Raw genomic sequence first — 19,954 nt, 5'->3', positions numbered from 1 at the left:
TACTATATGCAAATATGTAACTACATTGCAGGAGCAATTCATTGTTTGAAATCCATTTAAATAGTAATCATCTGAGCCAGTAGCTAATCCCATGAGTATTCAGAGCATAACATGGGTATATGCTGAGGCAAAATACCATCATTAGCCTGGATTCCAATATTTCCAGAGGACAAAAAAATAATAAACAAAAACTGACCATGACCCCGATCCACCTAATCATACCTCAATTTTAAGATTATGCCCCTAAAACTGTAAATTCTGCTTCGTTTTGGTGCTACAAAAGTGGGCCTGCTTTAGTCTAGAGCTCAGTCATCATAGTAGGCCCCAGTATGTAACGTGCTAAACAGACATTCTCACTGAAGCAATGGACTCATGATTAGGGAGACTTTTGAAGTACACCCTAGTGACAACATAGAAATAATTGCTGCACATGCTTAGCAGACAACCCAGGCCCTATACCAATCAGCCTCTAATAGCACAAAACACTTTAGGCCTCATTTAGAATTTAGCATGAGTCAATTTGTTTGCGGAAAGTATGCCTTTCTGTACAGCGTGTGTGCACCACAAATGTTACTGTATTTCTCTGTACACATCAAGATTTATTTATATCACCTGGAGAGGCCGAATGGGTCCAGGCCCTACCCAGCAAACATATGCTGAGTACAGTAATTGCATGTTCACGTAAGTGCTACATAATTAGAAATGGATGAATCCCCATGGGAGGTGTATCCTTTTTGGATACTGCCTGGAGTAAAGATAATGGTGCCTACACACAGGGGTGTATCTAGTGATCCAAGCGCCCCTGGCAATGTAATGGACTGGCGCCCCAATATGCAGTGCATCCAATAGTAATCCCCCCTATGCTGCATTGCCCCCAGTAGTAGCCCCCCTATACAGTGCCCACAGTAGAAGCCCCACCTATACAGTGCCCCCAGTAGTAGTCCCCCATACAGTGTCCCCCAGTAGTAGTCCCCCCCTATACAGTGCCCCCAGTAGTAGTCCCCCTTATATAGTGGCCACCCCCTAAATTGCCCCCAGTATTGGACACCCCTATACAGTGCCCCCAGTAGTGGCCACCCACCCCCTAAATTGCCCCCAGTAGTGGCCACCCCTATATAGTGCTCCCAGTAGTGGCCACCTCCATAAATTGCCCCCAGTAGTGGCCACCCACCCCCTAAATTGCCCCCAGTAGTGGCCACCCCTATATAGTGCTCCCAGTAGTGGCAACCCCCATAAAGTGCCCCCAGTAGCTGCCACCCCCTATTTCAGTGCCCCCCCTGTAGTGCCAGGCTTACACACACAAACACACACACAAAGAACAAAAAAAAAATCAATTTACCTGATCCCCGCTCATGACGCGACCGCCGCTGTCTGCTCTGAGTCCCGGCCGCTCTTCTCCTGCATGGGAGAGACGTCATGACGTATGACGTCTCTCCCATAACATGCTGCGGGGGGAGCTGGAACACGGCTCATGAGTGAGCTCCAGCCGGCTCCCTCTGCGGACGATGCAGCAGCAAATGAGAGTCTGTCTGACTCTCATTAGCTGGCTGCTATTACAAACACACAGCCGCTGCTGGCGGCTGTGTGTTTGTAAACGGTGTAAGGCAGACCGCTCTCACTGCAGTCTGCCCTACACTTGTGGGGCCGGGGGACTTGTCCACTACTTGGCTACTGGTGGCACTGCTGGACGGCGCCCCCCCTTTGGTCGGCGCCGCTGGTGAGTGCCATCCTGGCCAATGGGTAGATACGCCGCTGCCTACACACTTGGCGATCTGCTTACGATCCGACAATGTGTTCGATTTCCCCTTGAACTCTCCCGAGCAGCTCCCCGGCAGTCGTGGGCACGATTTGGTGTTAAAAAACTGTGCAATGTGACAAACGATCTATTGTGCCTCCCAGGGGCGGATTGGGATGGAAAACCAGCCCAGGAAATTTTTGGAAGTAGCCCTAATGAAGGTGGGGTTTGTCTAGGGGGCGTGGTCTGTAGAGGGGGGGTTAGAAAACACCTTCCTCATAAGGCCTGATTCTAAGTCGGAGGCAGTCGTGCTGATCCTTTTGTGTTTTGCTGCAGTGGCGTCTGTGACTTTATGCTGGTGCTGCTACAAAGCCCTTCCCTGGTTGTCAGCTGTGTGTCTGAATGTGCAAGGACTGAGACGCCCACTGTCAGTGTCTACAGACGCTGTAATTATACTTTGTGCATATTTATATGCCACCATAGGTCGCACCATTAAACTTGCATCAGCCCTATGCTAGATGCAGATCATCTGTCTTCATATGGTCTCCAATTTGAGTGATCCGGTGTATCTGTACGCAGCCACTTTCAGCAACACACCCATGTCACTCAAATAATGCCCATACTATGCTACATCTGCGTCCGATAATTAACATTCTAATTAGCCGCAGACGCTGGAGCAACTCATCATTGCTCCGGTGCGGAGACAGCTGATGCGAAAATCAGCTGTCTCTGTGAACAGCTTCACTGCTCCTTTCTTAGCAATGCACATGCATGACCTTCGTGTGCACAAGAGCCCTGACGTCCGGCGGAGCTCTGATTCAGCAGAGGACGGAAATGCAATCGTAACTGCATTCTCTCACGGATTACAGTTGCTAAAGCATGCTAATGCCTACCAAAGCACAGCCGATCATAGGAAAGCGCACTGCTGCCTTCTCATATCCGTCCGACGATGTGCAACACCGTAATCATTGGTACCATCATCGCATATCGGCAAATCATTCAGCATGAAGTCTGCCAACCGCAAACACTGCAGCTGTCCTGACGCGCATGCAATCTCTATGGCTAATTTATGCATGCCCATGAAACAGCGTTCATACACTCAGACCAGTCTGGGTTTTTTTGACCACCAACCCCCCCAAATTCTGAACTTGTCACTCACTTTGCGCATGGATCCTCTGTGCGAACGTAATCGTATTGCAATTGCTGTGCATGCGCAGTGCGGCATTCGCGCATGCGCAATAGTAAGCAATTGTTTGCTCTGTGTAATTTCACCATTGCGTCCTCTGCTAAATCATTGCATCCTCTGCTAAATCAAGCCCAGTGAGCACGGTTTTTATCCAACTTTATACAGGCAATGGCTGAGAAAGTGAGAATAGTACATTAACCTGCACATAAAATATGAATGTAGTGTCAGACATCGCAAGTGAAACTTTTACATATACATATTTAAATGTTATTTGCTGTTTTATTTACTACCTGTGAAGAGAGCAGGAAGCCGGGAGAGTCAGTGCGGTGAGGAGGGGATGCAGAGGAGGCACAGCCACAGGCAGTGAATGAATCAGCCCAGGAGGCAGAAGCAGGAAGAGGAGGTTGGCTGGTCCCTGGGGAGGGGCATTGGTCCCTGGGGAGGGGCAAGCCAGTGTAAACCAATATCTGACCGGCCGGCCCCTGTCCCAGATATGGCTACCGATGGGTCATTCGCTTTGTGGGAGGCCGCCCACAGCACACAGGCAGCGCGGCTGTCAGCACCTTTGGTTACCGCGGCTCCGGCTTGAAGAGCATTCTGGGCATTTGCAGAAGTTCCTATCACAGCAGCCGCAGTTACAGTCATCGGCCAGCCATGGGGGAAGGGAGCGCAGCGGCACGGCCCCAAGGGGAGCGTGGGGCTCGGCCCAGCGGGAAATGGCCCAGCGTCCCGGTGGCCCAATCCGCCCCTGGTGCCTCCTAACTATTCCAGTGCATCGTGACTGAGATTGGCAAATCTGCCCTACAGCACGGCAGATCTGAAGATGCGATGTACGACCTGTGTGAGTGAGTGAGTGGAAACTCACAATTTGGGCATATTTTACACAATTTGTTGCCACAATTCGTCGGAATCGTGGCAAATCGTGTAAAAAAATTGCCCCTTAAGAGATGATGACCATCAGCAGAAATATATTTGCAGTCACTCTAAACAGCCCCTCTCGGCACACCAGGTGCCGTGGGACTCTGCTAGCGCTGGGCGTCTTTTTTGTGCCTTTTTAGCCATCACTGGGCCTAAGTCACAATGCGAGAGATTAATTTAATATGTGACAGTTGTATATCTGTGTGTGACTGAGTCTCTGAATCTATATAGGAAGTGCTATAATCGGCCGCAGCCTTTTTCATTGCAAGTTCCGTTGTGATTCCTATACAGACTCAGGTACCCACAGATATTCAAGTGTTGTATATCAAATAAATCAGCACAGTCTGCTGGTGCGACCTAGACACATTTTCTGCAAAATAAGACACTCAACGCTAGCAGAGTAGTGTATTGAGGTTAGATGTATGAGGACACATCTTTACTGACCTCTCTGACCAATACAACTTAATTCATTAGCACTACGGCTTTCTTATATTTAGTCTCAGCCATCAATTCACATTACTGTGTCTTTTCCACTTTTCCCTAGGTACAATCAGTGTGTAAATGCATCAACTACACATGAGGCCCTTTATCCGTTGGTATCCAGTGGATATTAACATGGCCAGGTATGGTTTCAAAAAGAAAATTCAATCCTGTGCTGGGAACAATAATTTACATGCAGGATGTAATACTTTACATTATATCTACAGGTATTTGTATGCTAGTGTACTTAAAAATGAAGTAAATCACAATCACTGTAACGTTACCTTCCGGATCCCCTGCAGACAGTCTAGTATGGTAAGGTTATAAGTGCAGTTCCCAAACGAGGCATCTCTGCAAGAGGGAGAGAACAGGGCTTACTGTAACAACTCTTTGTGGGAGGCAGTGATTGTTAGAACAATTCAGGAATTAGACCAGAGGAAAACTAATGGCAAACATTTTAATTACTTGAATACACAGAAGGATTAGCTGTACTTACATTTCTTTAAAAAAAAAAAAAAAAAAACCCAATGCATGAAAAGGGAATACGTACTGCTAAAGTATAGGAGATGTATGTACACAAATCAAAGGATGACTGAGAAATGTGTCATCCTTTGGCTTGTGAAGTAGAAACGTATTGATAAAGACACCTATGTGTGTATGTTAAGGAAGAACGAAATAATCAGACACAGTTAAATTCAGCATTGGGGCATGATTCAGAATTGGACCAGATTACAGAGCTGCACACAAGCTAACATCTCTGAATCAGGCCCTTGGGGCCAAATGTCATAGGTAGTCAGTTTTAGTAACAGTACAAACTTGCACTTTCTCGCATTTTTAAAAAGTGCGAGTTTGTACTGAAACTCGCAAATTCAATAGCCTGCGAACTTTTCAGCTCGAGGCTACTGCATTTGCGAGTGCAGGCGAGTTTAGGACAATGTAAACTGACACCTTTTAATGCGAGTAGCATTAAAAGGTGCGAGTTTTAGAGAAGCCATCACAGATCAGTGAGATCCGTGATGGCTTCTGTGTGTGTTTAAAAAAAAAAAAACGTGCACCCCCTCCCCAAAAGCATAACCAGTCCCGGGCTTTATAAAGCCTGTTCTGGTTCTAAAAATACAGGGGCCAAAATGCGTAGGGGACCCTGTATATTAAGAACCAGCACAGGGCTTTGTTGAGCTGGTCCTGGTTCAGGAAAATCAGGGGACAAAACGAGTAGGGGTCCCCTGAAAAATCCTGAACCAGCACCGAACTCTTTCTAGCAGGGGGATAATGCCACAGCCAGGGAAAACCTTTCACCGGTTTCCCCGGCCAAAGCATTATCCCTGACTGCTAGTCAGTCCAGGCCGGGGATCCCTGGGGAGTTGGGTACCCCCCCAATAAAGGGGTACCCCTCTCCAGGGCACCCCAGGCCTAGACTGATAGCCCGGGGCTATCCCCGGCACCCTAGGGCGGTGGGTGCCGGGTTGATAGTGTAAAGTGAAAGTGTAAAATTAAATTTACCATATTGTCTTTATTTGGAGAACCACAAATACCAGCATGCGGGGCATTATGGGCCCGCTGGCACTTGTAGTTCCACAACTAAAGAAATACGTAAATAAACAAACTTACACCGTGAAAGTATAATTTTAATAAAACATACATGCACACTCACACTCACACTCACACATACTCACCTATTATCCGAAGTAATCCATAGGGGTGTACCTGAAAAAAAAATCCATACTCACCTCTCCTATGCGTAGATCACGTCCTCTTCTCCAAGTAGGCAATCCAGGGGTTAAAATTAAAAACCGAAAAAAACCCGATCCATGCCGGACTGAGCAAAGGTATGTGTGTACACATACCTTTGCTCCGCGTAAATGACCGGGGCACACGTGTGCCCCGTCAGTGCAGGGGCCGCCAGCCAATCAGGGAGCATCTCCGTCGGAGCAGCTCCCTGATTAGCTGAATGCAGCCAGCCTCTGTGTCCCTTAGACGTCTATGGTGAGAAATCCCCATAGCGCGTCTATGGTGAGAGCCGCTACATAGTAACCGCAAGATTAATTGATGTTAATGTTGCGAATGATACAATGTCGCAACATTGTATCATTGATGTAACCACAAGATTAACATCAATTAATCTTGCGGTTACTATGTAGCGGCTCTCACCATAGACGCGCTATGGGGATTTCTCACCATAGACGTCTAAGGGAGACAGAGGCTGGCTGCATTCAGCTAATCAGGGAGCTGCTCCGACGGAGATGCTCCCTGATTGGCTGGCGGCCCCTGCACTGACGGGGCACACGTGTGCCCCGGTCATTTACGCGGAGCAAAGGTATGTGTACACACATACCTTTGCTCAGTCCGGCATGGATCGGGTTTTTATCGTTTTTTTATTTTAACCCCTGGATTGCCTACTTGGAGAAGAGGACGTGATCTATGCATAGGAGAGGTGAGTATGGATTTTTTTTTCAGGTACACCCCTATGGATTACTTCGGATAATAGGTGAGTATGTGTGAGTGAGTGTGAGTGTGCATGTATGTTTTATTAAAATTATACTTTCACGGTGTAAGTTTGTTTTTTTACGTATTTCTTTAGTTGTGGAACTACAAGTGCCAGCGGGCCCGTAATGCCCCGCATGCTGGTATTTGTGGTTCTCCAAATACCAGCATGCAGGGGAGGCTTGCTGGTACTTGTGGTTCTACAAATAAAGACAATATGGTAAATTTAATTTTACACTTTCACTTTACACTATCAACCCGGCACCCACCGCCCTAGGGTGCCGGGGATAGCCCCGGGCTATCAGTCTAGGCCTGGGGTGCCCTGGAGAGGGGTACCCCTTTATTGGGGGGGTACCCAACTCCCCAGGGATCCCCGGTCTGGACTGACTAGCAGTCAGGGATAATGCTTTGGCCGGGGAAACCGGTGAAAGGTTTTCCCTGGCTGTGGCATTATCCCCCTGCTAGAAAGAGTTCGGTGCTGGTTCAGGAATTTTCAAGGGACCCCTACTCGTTTTGTCCCCTGATTTTCCAGAACCAGGACCAGCTCAACAAAGCCCTGTGCTGGTTCTTAATATACAGGGGCCCCCTACGCATTTTGGCCCCTGTATTTTTAGAACCAGAACAGGCTTTATAAAGCCCGGGGCTGGTTATGCTTTTGGGGAGGGGGTGCACGTCATTTTTTTATAATTTAAACACATTTTACATAAGTACACACAGAAACATGTACATATCTCATGGATATGTGCATGTTTCCGTGTTAATCTGACCTGCTCAGGATGTACTCGCTAGCCTGAAGCAGGTCTATTATTTGGGGACTTTTGGTAATCTTTTTTTTGCGAGTCTGAAACAGACACTCTATTACATTGGGCGAGTTGATTGTTTTCAATGTGAAAACATCTGGATGCAAGTTTGAGAATGGAGAGTTTTAGTAACTCTGTTCACTAAAACTCAAATTTTTCAGACACCCTATTACATTGGAGAGTTGTGAAAAATTGCGAGTTTAGCACCAAACTCGCCATTTACCAAACCAGACTACCTATTACATTTGGCCCAATGTCTTTAATGCTGACCTTATCATTGGAGGTGAGTAAAAAGATTAAAGAGAGAATTAACCAACTGAAATGGTTGGAAAAAATGAGTTCTAGAAGTATTAATGTAGACAGAGCGACATTTCCGGAAAGGACACCTGAGCAACAGATTTGCAGGATACATTATTGGAGATATGACCAACATCCCAAAGCCAACATCTGTAATGTCAGAAAAAAAATGCTTAAATATATTACAGCAGACTCACACTGCATGACTGTGACTGACAGGCTATGAATTGTTCTGCACACAGATGCTTACTTGTGGCCACATAATATCCATGTTAGAGGTGCATGTGTGTATGGCGATTATAAAGCCAGAGGGGGGGACAGCAGGACTATACAATGCCACCTAGTCCTTCAGTGCCCTCTACTGGACATACGTTTCCTCTATGTCACTTTCTGCTCTAGACACCAAGCATGGAAGCAAACAGAAAGTACAGAAGTGCTATATTATAATCACCAGCCTCGTTATAATACAGTTGTGGCCTGTGGGCCTGATTCAGATACGGACGCTAATGCGACCGCAACTGCGCCTCCGTATGGAACGCAGTTGCAAAAATATGCTAATGTTAGCATAGATCACCTGAGCATAAAGACGCCCACTACTGCATTCACACCTGCGTACAACTACTCATACCTACTTAAACATCCGTACCATCGAAGTTCATCGGCGGCCATTTTACCCCTGCGTCAGGTCTGACCTGACACAGGCCAGGGAGTTCTTCTGCCACGCAGCGCTGCGTATGCAATTGTAGTGGCTAATTTATGCATGCCCATGTAACGGCGTTCAAAAGGCCAGGCACGCCTGCGTTTCGCTAACCACCCCCGTGTCTCCACCCCCAAATGGTAATTTCCTGTCAATCAATCTGCAAATGGGCCTTTGTGGTCTGTGTGAACGCAGGGCAATCGCACTGATGCCTTCGCACACGTTCAGTGCGATGCATGCGCAATGGTAAACAATCGCTCAACCTGCATACAATTTGCAGTTGTGTTCATCTCTGAAGCAGACCCTGGGCCTGATTCAGAGCCGCTCGTAAGCGGCCGCTCGTTCGCACTGAGCGATGTTCGCACAACTGCGCATGCGTACGGTTTGTAATACGCATGCGCGAACCAGTCAGTGCGGCCGAAAATCGTTTGTACGCTATATAGCGAATGCCTGCTACTTTGAGTGACAGGATGAGGCGTATGTGGGTGGTAACAGGGGAAGGTGCTTGAAAACGGGGAGTGGAATTCAGAACGCAGGCGTGCTTAAAGGTCAAAACAGGCGTTTTAAGGGTGTGCATAATTAAAACAGCAGCGTCATTGACCACGTCACCTGGTTGTTTTATAGTCAGAACTGCTCGCAATATAGTGGCAGGAAAAACCAACCACAAGAATAGCGAGCAGTTCATACGCTGTTCGATGTACTCGATTAATCTAATAAATAGCGGACATGACGTATGGTGCGAGCGGCAAGGGGGCGTATTTTTCAAAATTTCGACCGCAAGTTTTGTTCGCTCGTTCAGACTTAGAGGCGTGAACAGACCGCAATGAGCGAACGGTTCATTTGAATAGCCACCCCTTGTTTTTGAACGAACGACCGCAAATAGCGAGCGGCTCTGAATGAGGTCCCCTGTGTTCCATGCTGGGATGGGGCAGGAAGAAGCATTGCTGTGATATGATGTTAGCACTTAGCATAGGAAACAGATCAGTTATTATTACATGGGGCAGAGGAAATTATGACATAAACATCCTTTGTGTCACATGTAATAGTTCATATCTTCCTCATTTCAATGCACATTTGCAACCTGTTAATATGTAAATGTCATGGCAAATGAGACAACCCTTGTGATTTACTCACATGCTAATACCAATGTAATGTCATGACTAATACTAATAAGCTATCATAAAACTAATACAGAATCCTTGTATAGATACATACAGTCGGTGGTACGGTCAGGGTTTGGCTAATGGAGCATACACACGGTCAGATTTGTCAGATGAACGATTGAACGATTTGAACAATTTTACCAAAGATTTGAATGATTTGAACGATTGAACGATTTCTGACTGCATTAAAATGAATGGAATCGTCCAAGTCTGACTGCAAACCCATCAGATGTCAGATATCGTTATCTGACCATCAGGAACGCGCATCGTTCAAATCGTTCATCTGACAGATCTGACAGATATGTCAGATTTTCCTTCAGATATGAACGATTTTTTAAATCGTTATCGTTCGGATCTGAAGAAAAATCTGACTGTGTGTATGCACCATTAGACAACATAAATCCACTGATCCATTCTGCCTTGTGTCAGTGCTTCAGGCTGGTGATGTAATGGTGTGGGGAATGTTTTCTTGTCACATATTAGACCTTTTAGTCCTCCCAAATATGCAAAAAGTAAATGTTACAGCCTATCTGAGTACTGTTGCTGACCATATGCACCTCTTTATGCACACAGTCATAATGGCTACTTCCAGTAGGATAATGCTCCAGGCCACAAAGCACACTTCATCGCAAGCTGGTTCCAAGAAATATGACAGCGAGCTCAGTGTACTCCATGGCCTCCACAGTCACCAGATCTAAATCCAATAGAGCACTTTTGGGATGTGGTGAATCAGGATATTCACAGCATGAATGTGCAGATGACAAAGCAGCTGTGTGACGTTATCATGTCAACGTGGATCAGATTCTCTAAGGAATGTCTCCAGCACCTTGTTGACTCTGACACCAACACATTAGCTTGTTCTGGGGTCAAAAGAGGGTCCTACCTGGTTCTAGAAAGATGTACCTAATAAAATGGCCACCAAGTGAATATTCCACTGTCAGTTATGTAGTACAGTCCGTATTATACATTCTTAGTGTCGTACAAACACATCATTAGGTTTATTCTGAATCATTAGGTTATTTCTGGCCAAAAGACAGCCAAGCAAGATACGACAAGCCGAACAGTCAGAACAGCCTGCACCTGCAATGCTTGTCAGGAGCCTTCAGGGACAGAAGAGTCTACGAGTAGCGGTGTTGGGCTGGCCGCTGGAGGATACTTATGCACAATGAGTCACGGGGGAAAATAATTGAACTGATATAGCCTCTAATACACTAACACTGTGTGACGCCAGAGGTTAGGAATCCCTGTGTATATAAGGAATCCCTGCTATAGGCTGCTCATGATACACCAGTTGACTAGATCAGGGATTCTCCAGCAGTTACATTGTTTAATGCCCATGCTTATAAATGTTGCAAATTTTGTATTGTATACTTATAAGTGAATGCCATTTGAAATTATATATAAATGTCCGATGTAGCCCCCGGGGGACTGCAGGTGCAGACCCTAAAGTCTACTTATATTCCTAGAAAAGCAATATTTGGCAGGACACAGTGTAAGGAGGTGTAGGTGTATACATGTGCTGACAGAATATTGCACTGGATTATGGGTACCCAAGCACATCTCATGACTCATACCCCACTTCTCACCTTCCTCATTCACATATCTCACATTCTACATGCTGGAGTTGAAAAGTTCATGTATTCAGACAAAACTAGAGGGAAATGTGATCTGTATAAGCTGAACCCACGCAGTACCACGAGGGAATGAACAACATAGAGGGCTATATTTAAAGTTGATCTGTCATACTGAAAAAAAACTTGTACTATTGTTTGTACTGACATCTAGACAAAGCCTTATTTGATCTTTTCAGAGGAAATGTATGCGGAGCAAGGTAGCAACCAATCAAAAATAAGCTTTGATTTTTATAATGCAAGGTAAATATTGAAAGCAAACATATGATTGGTTGCCATGCGATTCTACATTACAGTTTTACATCACATATGTAAATTAGCCCCAGTGCCTTAGAAAAACGAATGGCATGAATGTTTGTATGTTTTGATTATATCCTTAAAGGATAGGTTGCAAATTTCAATTAATGTACTATACTATGTGTTAAATATACATCTATATGCCCATTGAATGTATCTCATCCTTTCCCTTTGAAAGTAAGGCAACTGGCATTTTAAGAAAGGAAATTAGGGAAATATAATTTCTTCTATATATGTGTAATGGGACACAGAGTTAATTTTAATTCATGCCATATCAAACTGATTATGGACCAAATTCAATTACACCTGGTTAAAAAAATTTGCTACCATGTGTTAAATGAATGCACATATCGTCCGGTAATGTCGCTTAATGCGTGTATGTGCTCCCTCTAAAATGCGCAATTCAATTGGTAAAGGCTGATTCTGGCATTCTTGCTGGTAATACCTGCGTTGGGTGAAAATGGGGAAATCAGCCTGTAAGCCATAAAAATGCAAACTAATATTGGATAACAGTCTAAAAACAGTTACAATATGATAGAAAGCAAGTGTTCTTCTGCAAAATAAATGCTCTAGATAAATTAGGGGTGCATACAAATGCTTGTAAGTAGATATTTGTGTCATTTTAAGAAACTTTTAAAAATGTGTTAAAAAAAGACACCTGTAACTCCAACCTGCAAGCTTAAAAACACCTGTCCCATTCAGCACCCCCTTATACCTGTCCTACATCTTGTAACCCAGTGATTCTTGAACTCGGCCCTCAGGACCCCACATACTGTAGGTCACGTTTTCCAGGTCACCCAGCAAGTGCACAGGTATATTCATTACTCACTGACACATTTTAAAAGATCCACAAGCAGAGATAATCATTTTACTTTTGATTCTGTGAGGAGACCTGGAAAACATGCACTGGTTGGGGTACCAAAGACCGAGTTTGAGATGCTGTGTATTTTGCAGAATTTCACCCCAAAAATGATATTATTGGTCAAATTGAGCTGATTAAAACTTCCAAGTGCCTAAATAATCATATGGGAGGGTGTCCCAGTATTTTTGAGCCCCCCACATTTGTACCTTTAAATAGGGATTTTTCTTAACTTTTCTGCTTCTCAGGGGGTCGGAAAAAATAAAAAAGGCGCATTAAATACTATGGGGAATTAATGCAGGTTAACTAACACGGCTAACTGAATAGCTTGAAATTCATGTCGCCTGTAAAAAGTCACATATACACATGTAAATGGGTTATCGCGGCTAATTGAATTTGGCCTTATGTCTTTTCTCATTCAACCTTAAATAAAATGATATATCCAAAAGAGTGACATATAAAACATAAAATAGATTAAAGAAATAAAATGCAGATAAACAGTGTTGTATCATCATATGCTGGTGTGTATTTACATAGAAAGATAAAATTACATGTTACAACAATAGAACGCTAAGCAAACTCATAATTTTCTCATTTCAATAACACTATTCACACACAGGCAGATAAAAAAGCTTATAAACAGTGATTTTATGCATTAGGAAGAAAATATGTATAACAACAAGAGTGAACAAGTTGTCAATGTGCTGCTGGATTAGTAGTGATGGAACAGTTAACACTTGGTGCAGGAACCCTTGGAGGGGGGGAGGGGGCATCTGTGTACAAAGCTGGGAGCAAGCATTACTTGTAGTATCTGCCTGTCAAAGCCAAGCACTTAACTCAGTGGTGGAGAATGTATTCACAGAATGAGCAGCAATGCTTTTACTCACCACACAGACCAACAGAGAACAAAGCAACAAACAGCCTGGTGTGAGGCTCATGGTCTGTCTAGTTTATGCACTCTTGGGCATGATTCTGAGTAGCTCACAAGTCCAAAAGTGGGCGCATCGAATGGATATTTGCAGACTACGTATGCATCACATGATACATACGCTTACAGAAAGTCTATGAGAACATCCAGTTTATTCCATGTGTGGCTGAGTCTCTGTCCGTGACATTGGCGCTTATTGGCGGAAACGGTGAGGCTACCACGTGGATGCACGGAAAAGGTCCATTGTGTGGGATTGTTGTGCGTGAGTAGCCAGACTTCTGTGCTATTATGAGGCATGTGTATGACAAAAAGGAAGCCTGTTTTTGACAGATCTTTTACACCCAGCATGGGGTAGGTGTCATTACTAATGACGACAATTGTGGCTGTGGACACACAATATACAGGATCCTCACCAGGACTTCTTACCTAAAAGGAAGGTACTGTGGGCTTGAACCACTTAGTAGTGCTCTGTACGCCTCTTCTGGAATATTCTTCAAATAGATCACCTATGTCCAAGACAGAAGGGAGCACATTAACATGAATTACTTAGTAATACTGTAACCGACCCTGCTGGCATCACAAAGGACAGTGCTAATAGGCTTCGCTGACTGACTAGCAGAAGAGCAGTGATTCATTAAGTGAGCAGCTCACAGTATCACGTTTGCAAAGAAGTGAGCGGGGTTTTGGTTTTTTTAATCACAACAAAAGAAACGTTCACCACAATCTCTCCAAATTGCAATGCAAAGAGGATTGCAACAAATTACTATAAAGAAACATAAAAAATATTTATATATACAGATATGCCCTCATACATCTTTACTGTAGTCGCGCCAAGCAGCCCCTCTTGGTGTGCCAGGTCCTGTTCGACTCTGCTAGCGCCGGGCGTCTTTTTCGCTAGAAATTGCATCCTAGTCGCAATGTGATGAGGCTAGGCTGCACCAGGGGACTGTGCTGGTTCATTTCATATGTGACACTTGAACATCTGTGTACGGCTGAGTCTGAATCTGTATACGAAGTGCTACGCTTTTTTCCACGCCATGTTCCGTTGTGCTTCGTATACAGACTCAGTCGCACACAGATATACAAGTGTTGCATATCAAATGAATCAGACCTGGTGTGCTAGTCACATCATATTCCGACCAAGACACTTCTTCAGGTGAAAAAGATGCAAAAAAGACGCCCAGCGCTAGCATAGGCGCACAGGACCTGGAGGCTCACTCGCGCCAAGCGTCTCGTGCCACATGGAATATTGAGGCTACATGCATGAGAACACATCTGTATATATCAAAGCTTTTGATGTCAAATAATTTAATAAGGCATTACCCTAACTTTATGGGGTTGCTTTGTCGATGAGGTCTCTAAACAGTTGACAACACATATATAAAAAAATCAAATGACCAAAAAACTCAATGGAATAAATGAGGGCCCGCTATTCATAAAGCTGTTTTTAAAGTCATGACTCTGCTTTTGCTCACAATCAGAATATAAAGCAAATATATTAGCAATAAGGAGCTGGATGTACGGGTGTGATGCTTGTGAAGTGTGGGCTGGGAGCACTCATGCACTTTTTATTGCACTTGTATGCAAAAATGAGATGTGCTGATAACACATTTATACTTGTGTTCCCTTATAAGTCTACACATAAGAACATACATTTTACATGTCTCTGGTGGTTGCAGACATTGTGCCTCTATTTTCAATGGGACCTTTTGGCACATCTAAAAGCAATAGTGTTAGAAGGCTGGACTTTGAAACAACGTTTCTAGACTTTGAAATTACATTTCTGCTCTTTACCTTCCGCGTATTTTGTGCTCAACATGCAATGCCAAAAGCAAATCCAAACAATGCCAAGTAGGCACAACACATTATCTAGGGCAGCGAAATGTGAGCATGTACCCATGTGCATGCCAGGCAGATAAACAGGCTAACTGCCACATAATGAGATGCACTGAGGAGGGTAATATTCCAGGTTCATAACTGATCCTTCAGTCTTTTTGGTAAAGTATCTTCATAACTGAAATTACGCACAAGAACTTGCAACACTTTTAAAAGTTGAGTAACAGGAAAAATGTTTTTTTTATAACACACTTTTGCAAATGCCATTAGTTTTTAAACCACATATACACCTAAATATGCATCCAGTGCTTTACAACCCTGCACATTTATTTATTTATTTATTTATTTATTTTAAATGTCTTTTTTTTTATTATTTTTGTTTGGCACAAATTCACAGTATTACATTGTTACATAATTATTTTTGAACAATATGAAATTATTACAAAGCAAAAACAATTTCTTTCTCTTCTCTCCTTCCCATTCTGACATTTAATTAACCATTGCACAATCCTAGGACACAGTGATTGTCTGTTAAATTATGAATAAATTACTCCAACTGTCATCTGGAGTAATAGTGTCTTGTTTAATCTTTATATTACTCATCAGCTTTATTTGTAAATAATTTCCTCGTAAATCTACCAAAAGGAGAAAGAAGAAAAACAAAAACCATACAAATTTTTAAATCATTAACATTAACACTTGTCTTGTCCTACACATTAAAAAAGGTGTTTGACCTTCCATAACTGCTAAACTGTACCAGGTTGTCCATTGAAAACTGCGCTTGAGAGCGCACATTTATTTTTTAATATCATGCTATAGGAAATGATAGACCATTGTCATTTGGTTGCCTTTCTTATATAGAAATAAAAATCACTTGCACATTTGTATTATACATTTCTGTAAGTGTGAAAGTGATGTAGACTGTGGAAATTGAAATTGTATACACTTCACATTATTCCCGCACAAAGGCAGCTGGTCCAGTCTCAGATTGGGGACACCCCTGACCGCAGTCATAACCTGCTGGGGAAGAAATTATTGGGTTCCACTTACACTAGAACCGGTAACTCAGACCATCTGACTCTCTGCGAGGCCAATCACTAAATTTAATGAAGACATATTTTGGAAAGATGTTCAAGTTAAACCAATGAAATTTGTGCCAAGCTGCACTTTTATTTGCTTAGATGCACAAAATTAGAGGTCACAGACTCCCAGGCTACCAGGACTTATTGATTTTCTGTAATGTAACCTCTTAAATATAATAATCTCAGACTAATCTGGCACGTCCTTGGAACCACCATCTATAAACGCCAGGTATTAAAATAACAGAACTTGTTCATCCACAGCTCATAACTTAGAATCTGTGTCCTGATGCGTAGTCCTAGTTGTTTCTCTTGCCAAATTTATCATTGTATGAAAAGTACTCTCAGAAATTGTTACAATAGCAGAAGCCCTTCCATACAAGTCAAGCAGAACGTAACATGCTTTTAATCTGCAACGTTTCTGGCATCTGAAGTTCACAAAGGCTGAGCTGGACCCTGACATATGAGATCTGCTCTGTTTATTTCTGTCCTGTCATAAAATATTAACAAGGCAGAATTAGAACCTGTCAGACAATGAGAGGATCAGATCGGAGAAGTAGCTGTAGAAGGTCACGAACATAACAACATCCACACCTACGCAGGGGACAGAAGACAGCCCCCTCCCAGATCAGACAAGTGCAGTACTTGCAGCAGGTCAGAAACATAGCAATGTGCACACTTATGCAGGGGACGGAAGACATTCCCCTCCCAGATCAGACAAGTACAGTACTTGCAGCAGGTCAGGAACATAGCACTGTGCACACCCATGCAGGGGACGGAAGACATTCCCCTCCCAGATCAGACAAGTACAGTACTTGCAGCAGGTCAGGAACATAGCACTGTGCACACCTATACAGGGGACAGAAGACAGCCCCCTCTCAGATCAGACAAGTACATTACTTGCAGCAGGTCAGGAATATAGTGATGTGCACACCCATGCAGGGGACAGAAGACAGCCCCCTCTCAGATCAGACAAGTACAGTACTTGCAGCAGGTCAGGAATATAGCACTGTGCACACCCATGCAGGGGACAGAAGACAGCCCCCTCCCAGATCAGACAAGTGCAGTACTTGCAGCAGGTCAGAAACATAGCAATGTGCACACTTATGCAGGGGACGGAAGACATTCCCCTCCCAGATCAGACAAGTACAGTACTTGCAGCAGGTCAGGAACATAGCACTGTGCACACCCATGCAGGGGACGGAAGACATTCCCCTCCCAGATCAGACAAGTACAGTACTTGCAGCAGGTCAGGAACATAGCACTGTGCACACCTATACAGGGGACAGAAGACAGCCCCCTCTCAGATCAGACAAGTACATTACTTGCAGCAGGTCAGGAATATAGTGATGTGCACACCCATGCAGGGGACAGAAGACAGCCCCCTCTCAGATCAGACAAGTACAGTACTTGCAGCAGGTCAGGAATATAGCACTGTGCACACCCATGCAGGGGACAGAAGACAGCCCCCTCTCAGATCAGACAAGTACAGTACTTGCAGCAGGTCAGGAACATAGCACTGTGCACACCCATGCAGGGGACAGAAGACAGCCCCCTCTCAGATCAGACAAGTACAGTACTTGCAGGTCAGGAATATAGTGATGTGCACACCCATGCAGGGGACAGAAGACAGTCCCCTCTCAGATCAGACAAGTACAGTACTTGCAGCAGGTCAGGAATATAGTGATGTGCACACCTATGCAGGGGACAGAAGACAGCCCCCTCTCAGATCAGACAAATACAGTACTTGCAGCAGGTCAGGAATATAGTGATGTGCACACCTATGCAGGGGACAGAAGACAGCCCCCTCTCAGATCAGACAAGTACAGTACTTGCAGCAGGTCAGGAATATAGTGATGTACACACCTATGCAGGGGACAGAAGACAGCCCCCTCTCAGATCAGACAAGTACAGTACTTGCAGCAGGTCAGGAATATAGTGATGTGCACACCTATGCAGGGGACAGAAGACAGCCCCCTCTCAGATCAGACAAATACAGTACTTGCAGCAGGTCAGGAATATAGTGAGGTGCACACCTATGCAGGGGACAGAAGACAGCCCCCTCTCAGATCAGACAAGTACAGTACTTGCAGCAGGTCAGGAATATAGTGATGTGCACACCCATGCAGGGGACAGAAGACAGCCCCCCCTTAGATCAGACAAGTACAGTACTTGCATCAGGTCAGGAATATAGTGATGTGCACACCCATGCAGGGGACAGAAGACAGCCCCCTCTCAGATCAGACAAGTACAGTACTTGCAGCAGGTCAGGAATATAGTGATGTGCACACCCATGCAGGGGACAGAAGACAGCCCCCTCTTAGATCAGACAAGTACAGTACTTGCATCAGGTCAGGAATATAGTGATGTGCACACTGAGGTGACTGATAACAGCCCCTTCTCAGATCAGACAAGTACAGTAGCTACAGCAGGTTAGGGACACAGCACTGTGCACACCCATGCAGGGGACAGAAGACAATCCCCTCTCAGATCAGACAAGTAGCTGGAACTTAGCACTGTGCACTCACATGTAGGGGACAGGACAAAATACAGCTGCCTCTCAGATGAGAAACTGTGGACAGCAAACAGCCTTTTGTGAACTGCAAATCCCTCATAAATGTACCGCTGCCTCCCCATTAATAACACTCACCGCATAAGCTCCAATCAGGAAAGCAGCATTGGCTCTTTTTCTTTGATCATAGCTGGTGTAGTGAACTATTTTCTTTCTTGACAAACTGAAAGACTGAAAAAACATGAAACTAAATAATAGGGAAAAGAAATCCTTGTTATAACTCAAACATAAGCTTAGCCACAAAGATAAAGCACAACACAGCATCAGAATTTATAATGTTTTTCTAGTAACCTTACTTTGAAAATTTAAATAAAATGTGAATGTGAATTAAAAAGTTATTTTCTGACTTATAGTGAAAGCCAAAAACATAAACAGCAGTCTGTTGTGCAAACAGTGAGTGATGCTTACAGCATGAAGTTAGTGGGAAAGCATGAACTGTTGTTGTACCTTAAGTTGAAGGACCTTCAGATTGGTCCATAAATTCTATAATATAAATAAAACCCCTGAGTCTTAGGGGTCTATGTACTAATAATCATGGCGCGATTATTATGTTACGAACTCGCCGGGGATATTTTCATTTTTAATAAAAATATCCCAGCTATATACTAAGGGGAACTCGCAGGGACAGCAGTTGCGGTAACTGCTGTCCCTGCAAGTTATATCCCCGGCATTTACCAGAAGTCTTTCACAGAAGTGAAAGACTTCTCCAGGGGAAACTGACACTGCGCACAACGTCAGCTTCCGGAACTGGCCGGGGGTTATGGGGGAGAGATCGAAAGATCTATCTCCTGCCCATAGAGCCCCCATAGGCTTACAGTAGTTTACACCATCTGAAGATGGTGTAAACTACCTGTGCTAAACTCAGAAAAGCTTAGCTTTTTGGAGTTTAGTACATAGGGGTCAGATCATAGTCCCCATTGATAATAATGGGGACTGTGATCTGAAGTGCTATTGTGCTATTAGTACATAGAAACAATACATGAAATTATGCAGAG

General features: G+C 44.2%; 1 protein-coding gene across 5 annotated transcripts in view; it reads right to left on the bottom strand.

Moving 5' to 3' along the window:
• Nucleotides 1-19,954, bottom strand: part of CDC14A (cell division cycle 14A) — a 109,827-nt gene that overhangs the window by 39,634 nt on the left and 50,239 nt on the right. For 4 of the 5 annotated variants that reach the window (XM_088451291.1, XM_088451293.1, XM_088451289.1 and 1 more), the window contains 3 exons: nucleotides 19,038-19,130; nucleotides 13,899-13,978; nucleotides 4,604-4,670 (listed from right to left, as the gene is read on the bottom strand). In XM_088451291.1, coding sequence (XP_088307417.1) covers nucleotides 4,604-4,670; nucleotides 13,899-13,978; nucleotides 19,038-19,130 — 240 coding nt within the window. Of the gene's footprint in view, nucleotides 1-4,603; nucleotides 4,671-13,898; nucleotides 13,979-19,037; nucleotides 19,147-19,954 lie in introns of all 5 variants that reach the window. The other variant, XM_088451292.1, reaches the window with a different exon arrangement.

Source organism: Taudactylus pleione, unplaced genomic scaffold (genome assembly GCF_031769625.1).
Source record: "Taudactylus pleione unplaced genomic scaffold, aTauple2 ptg000546l, whole genome shotgun sequence".
In the NCBI taxonomy this organism is placed as follows: domain Eukaryota; kingdom Metazoa; phylum Chordata; class Amphibia; order Anura; family Myobatrachidae; genus Taudactylus; species Taudactylus pleione.
This window is presented reverse-complemented; position numbering and strand designations above follow the sequence as displayed.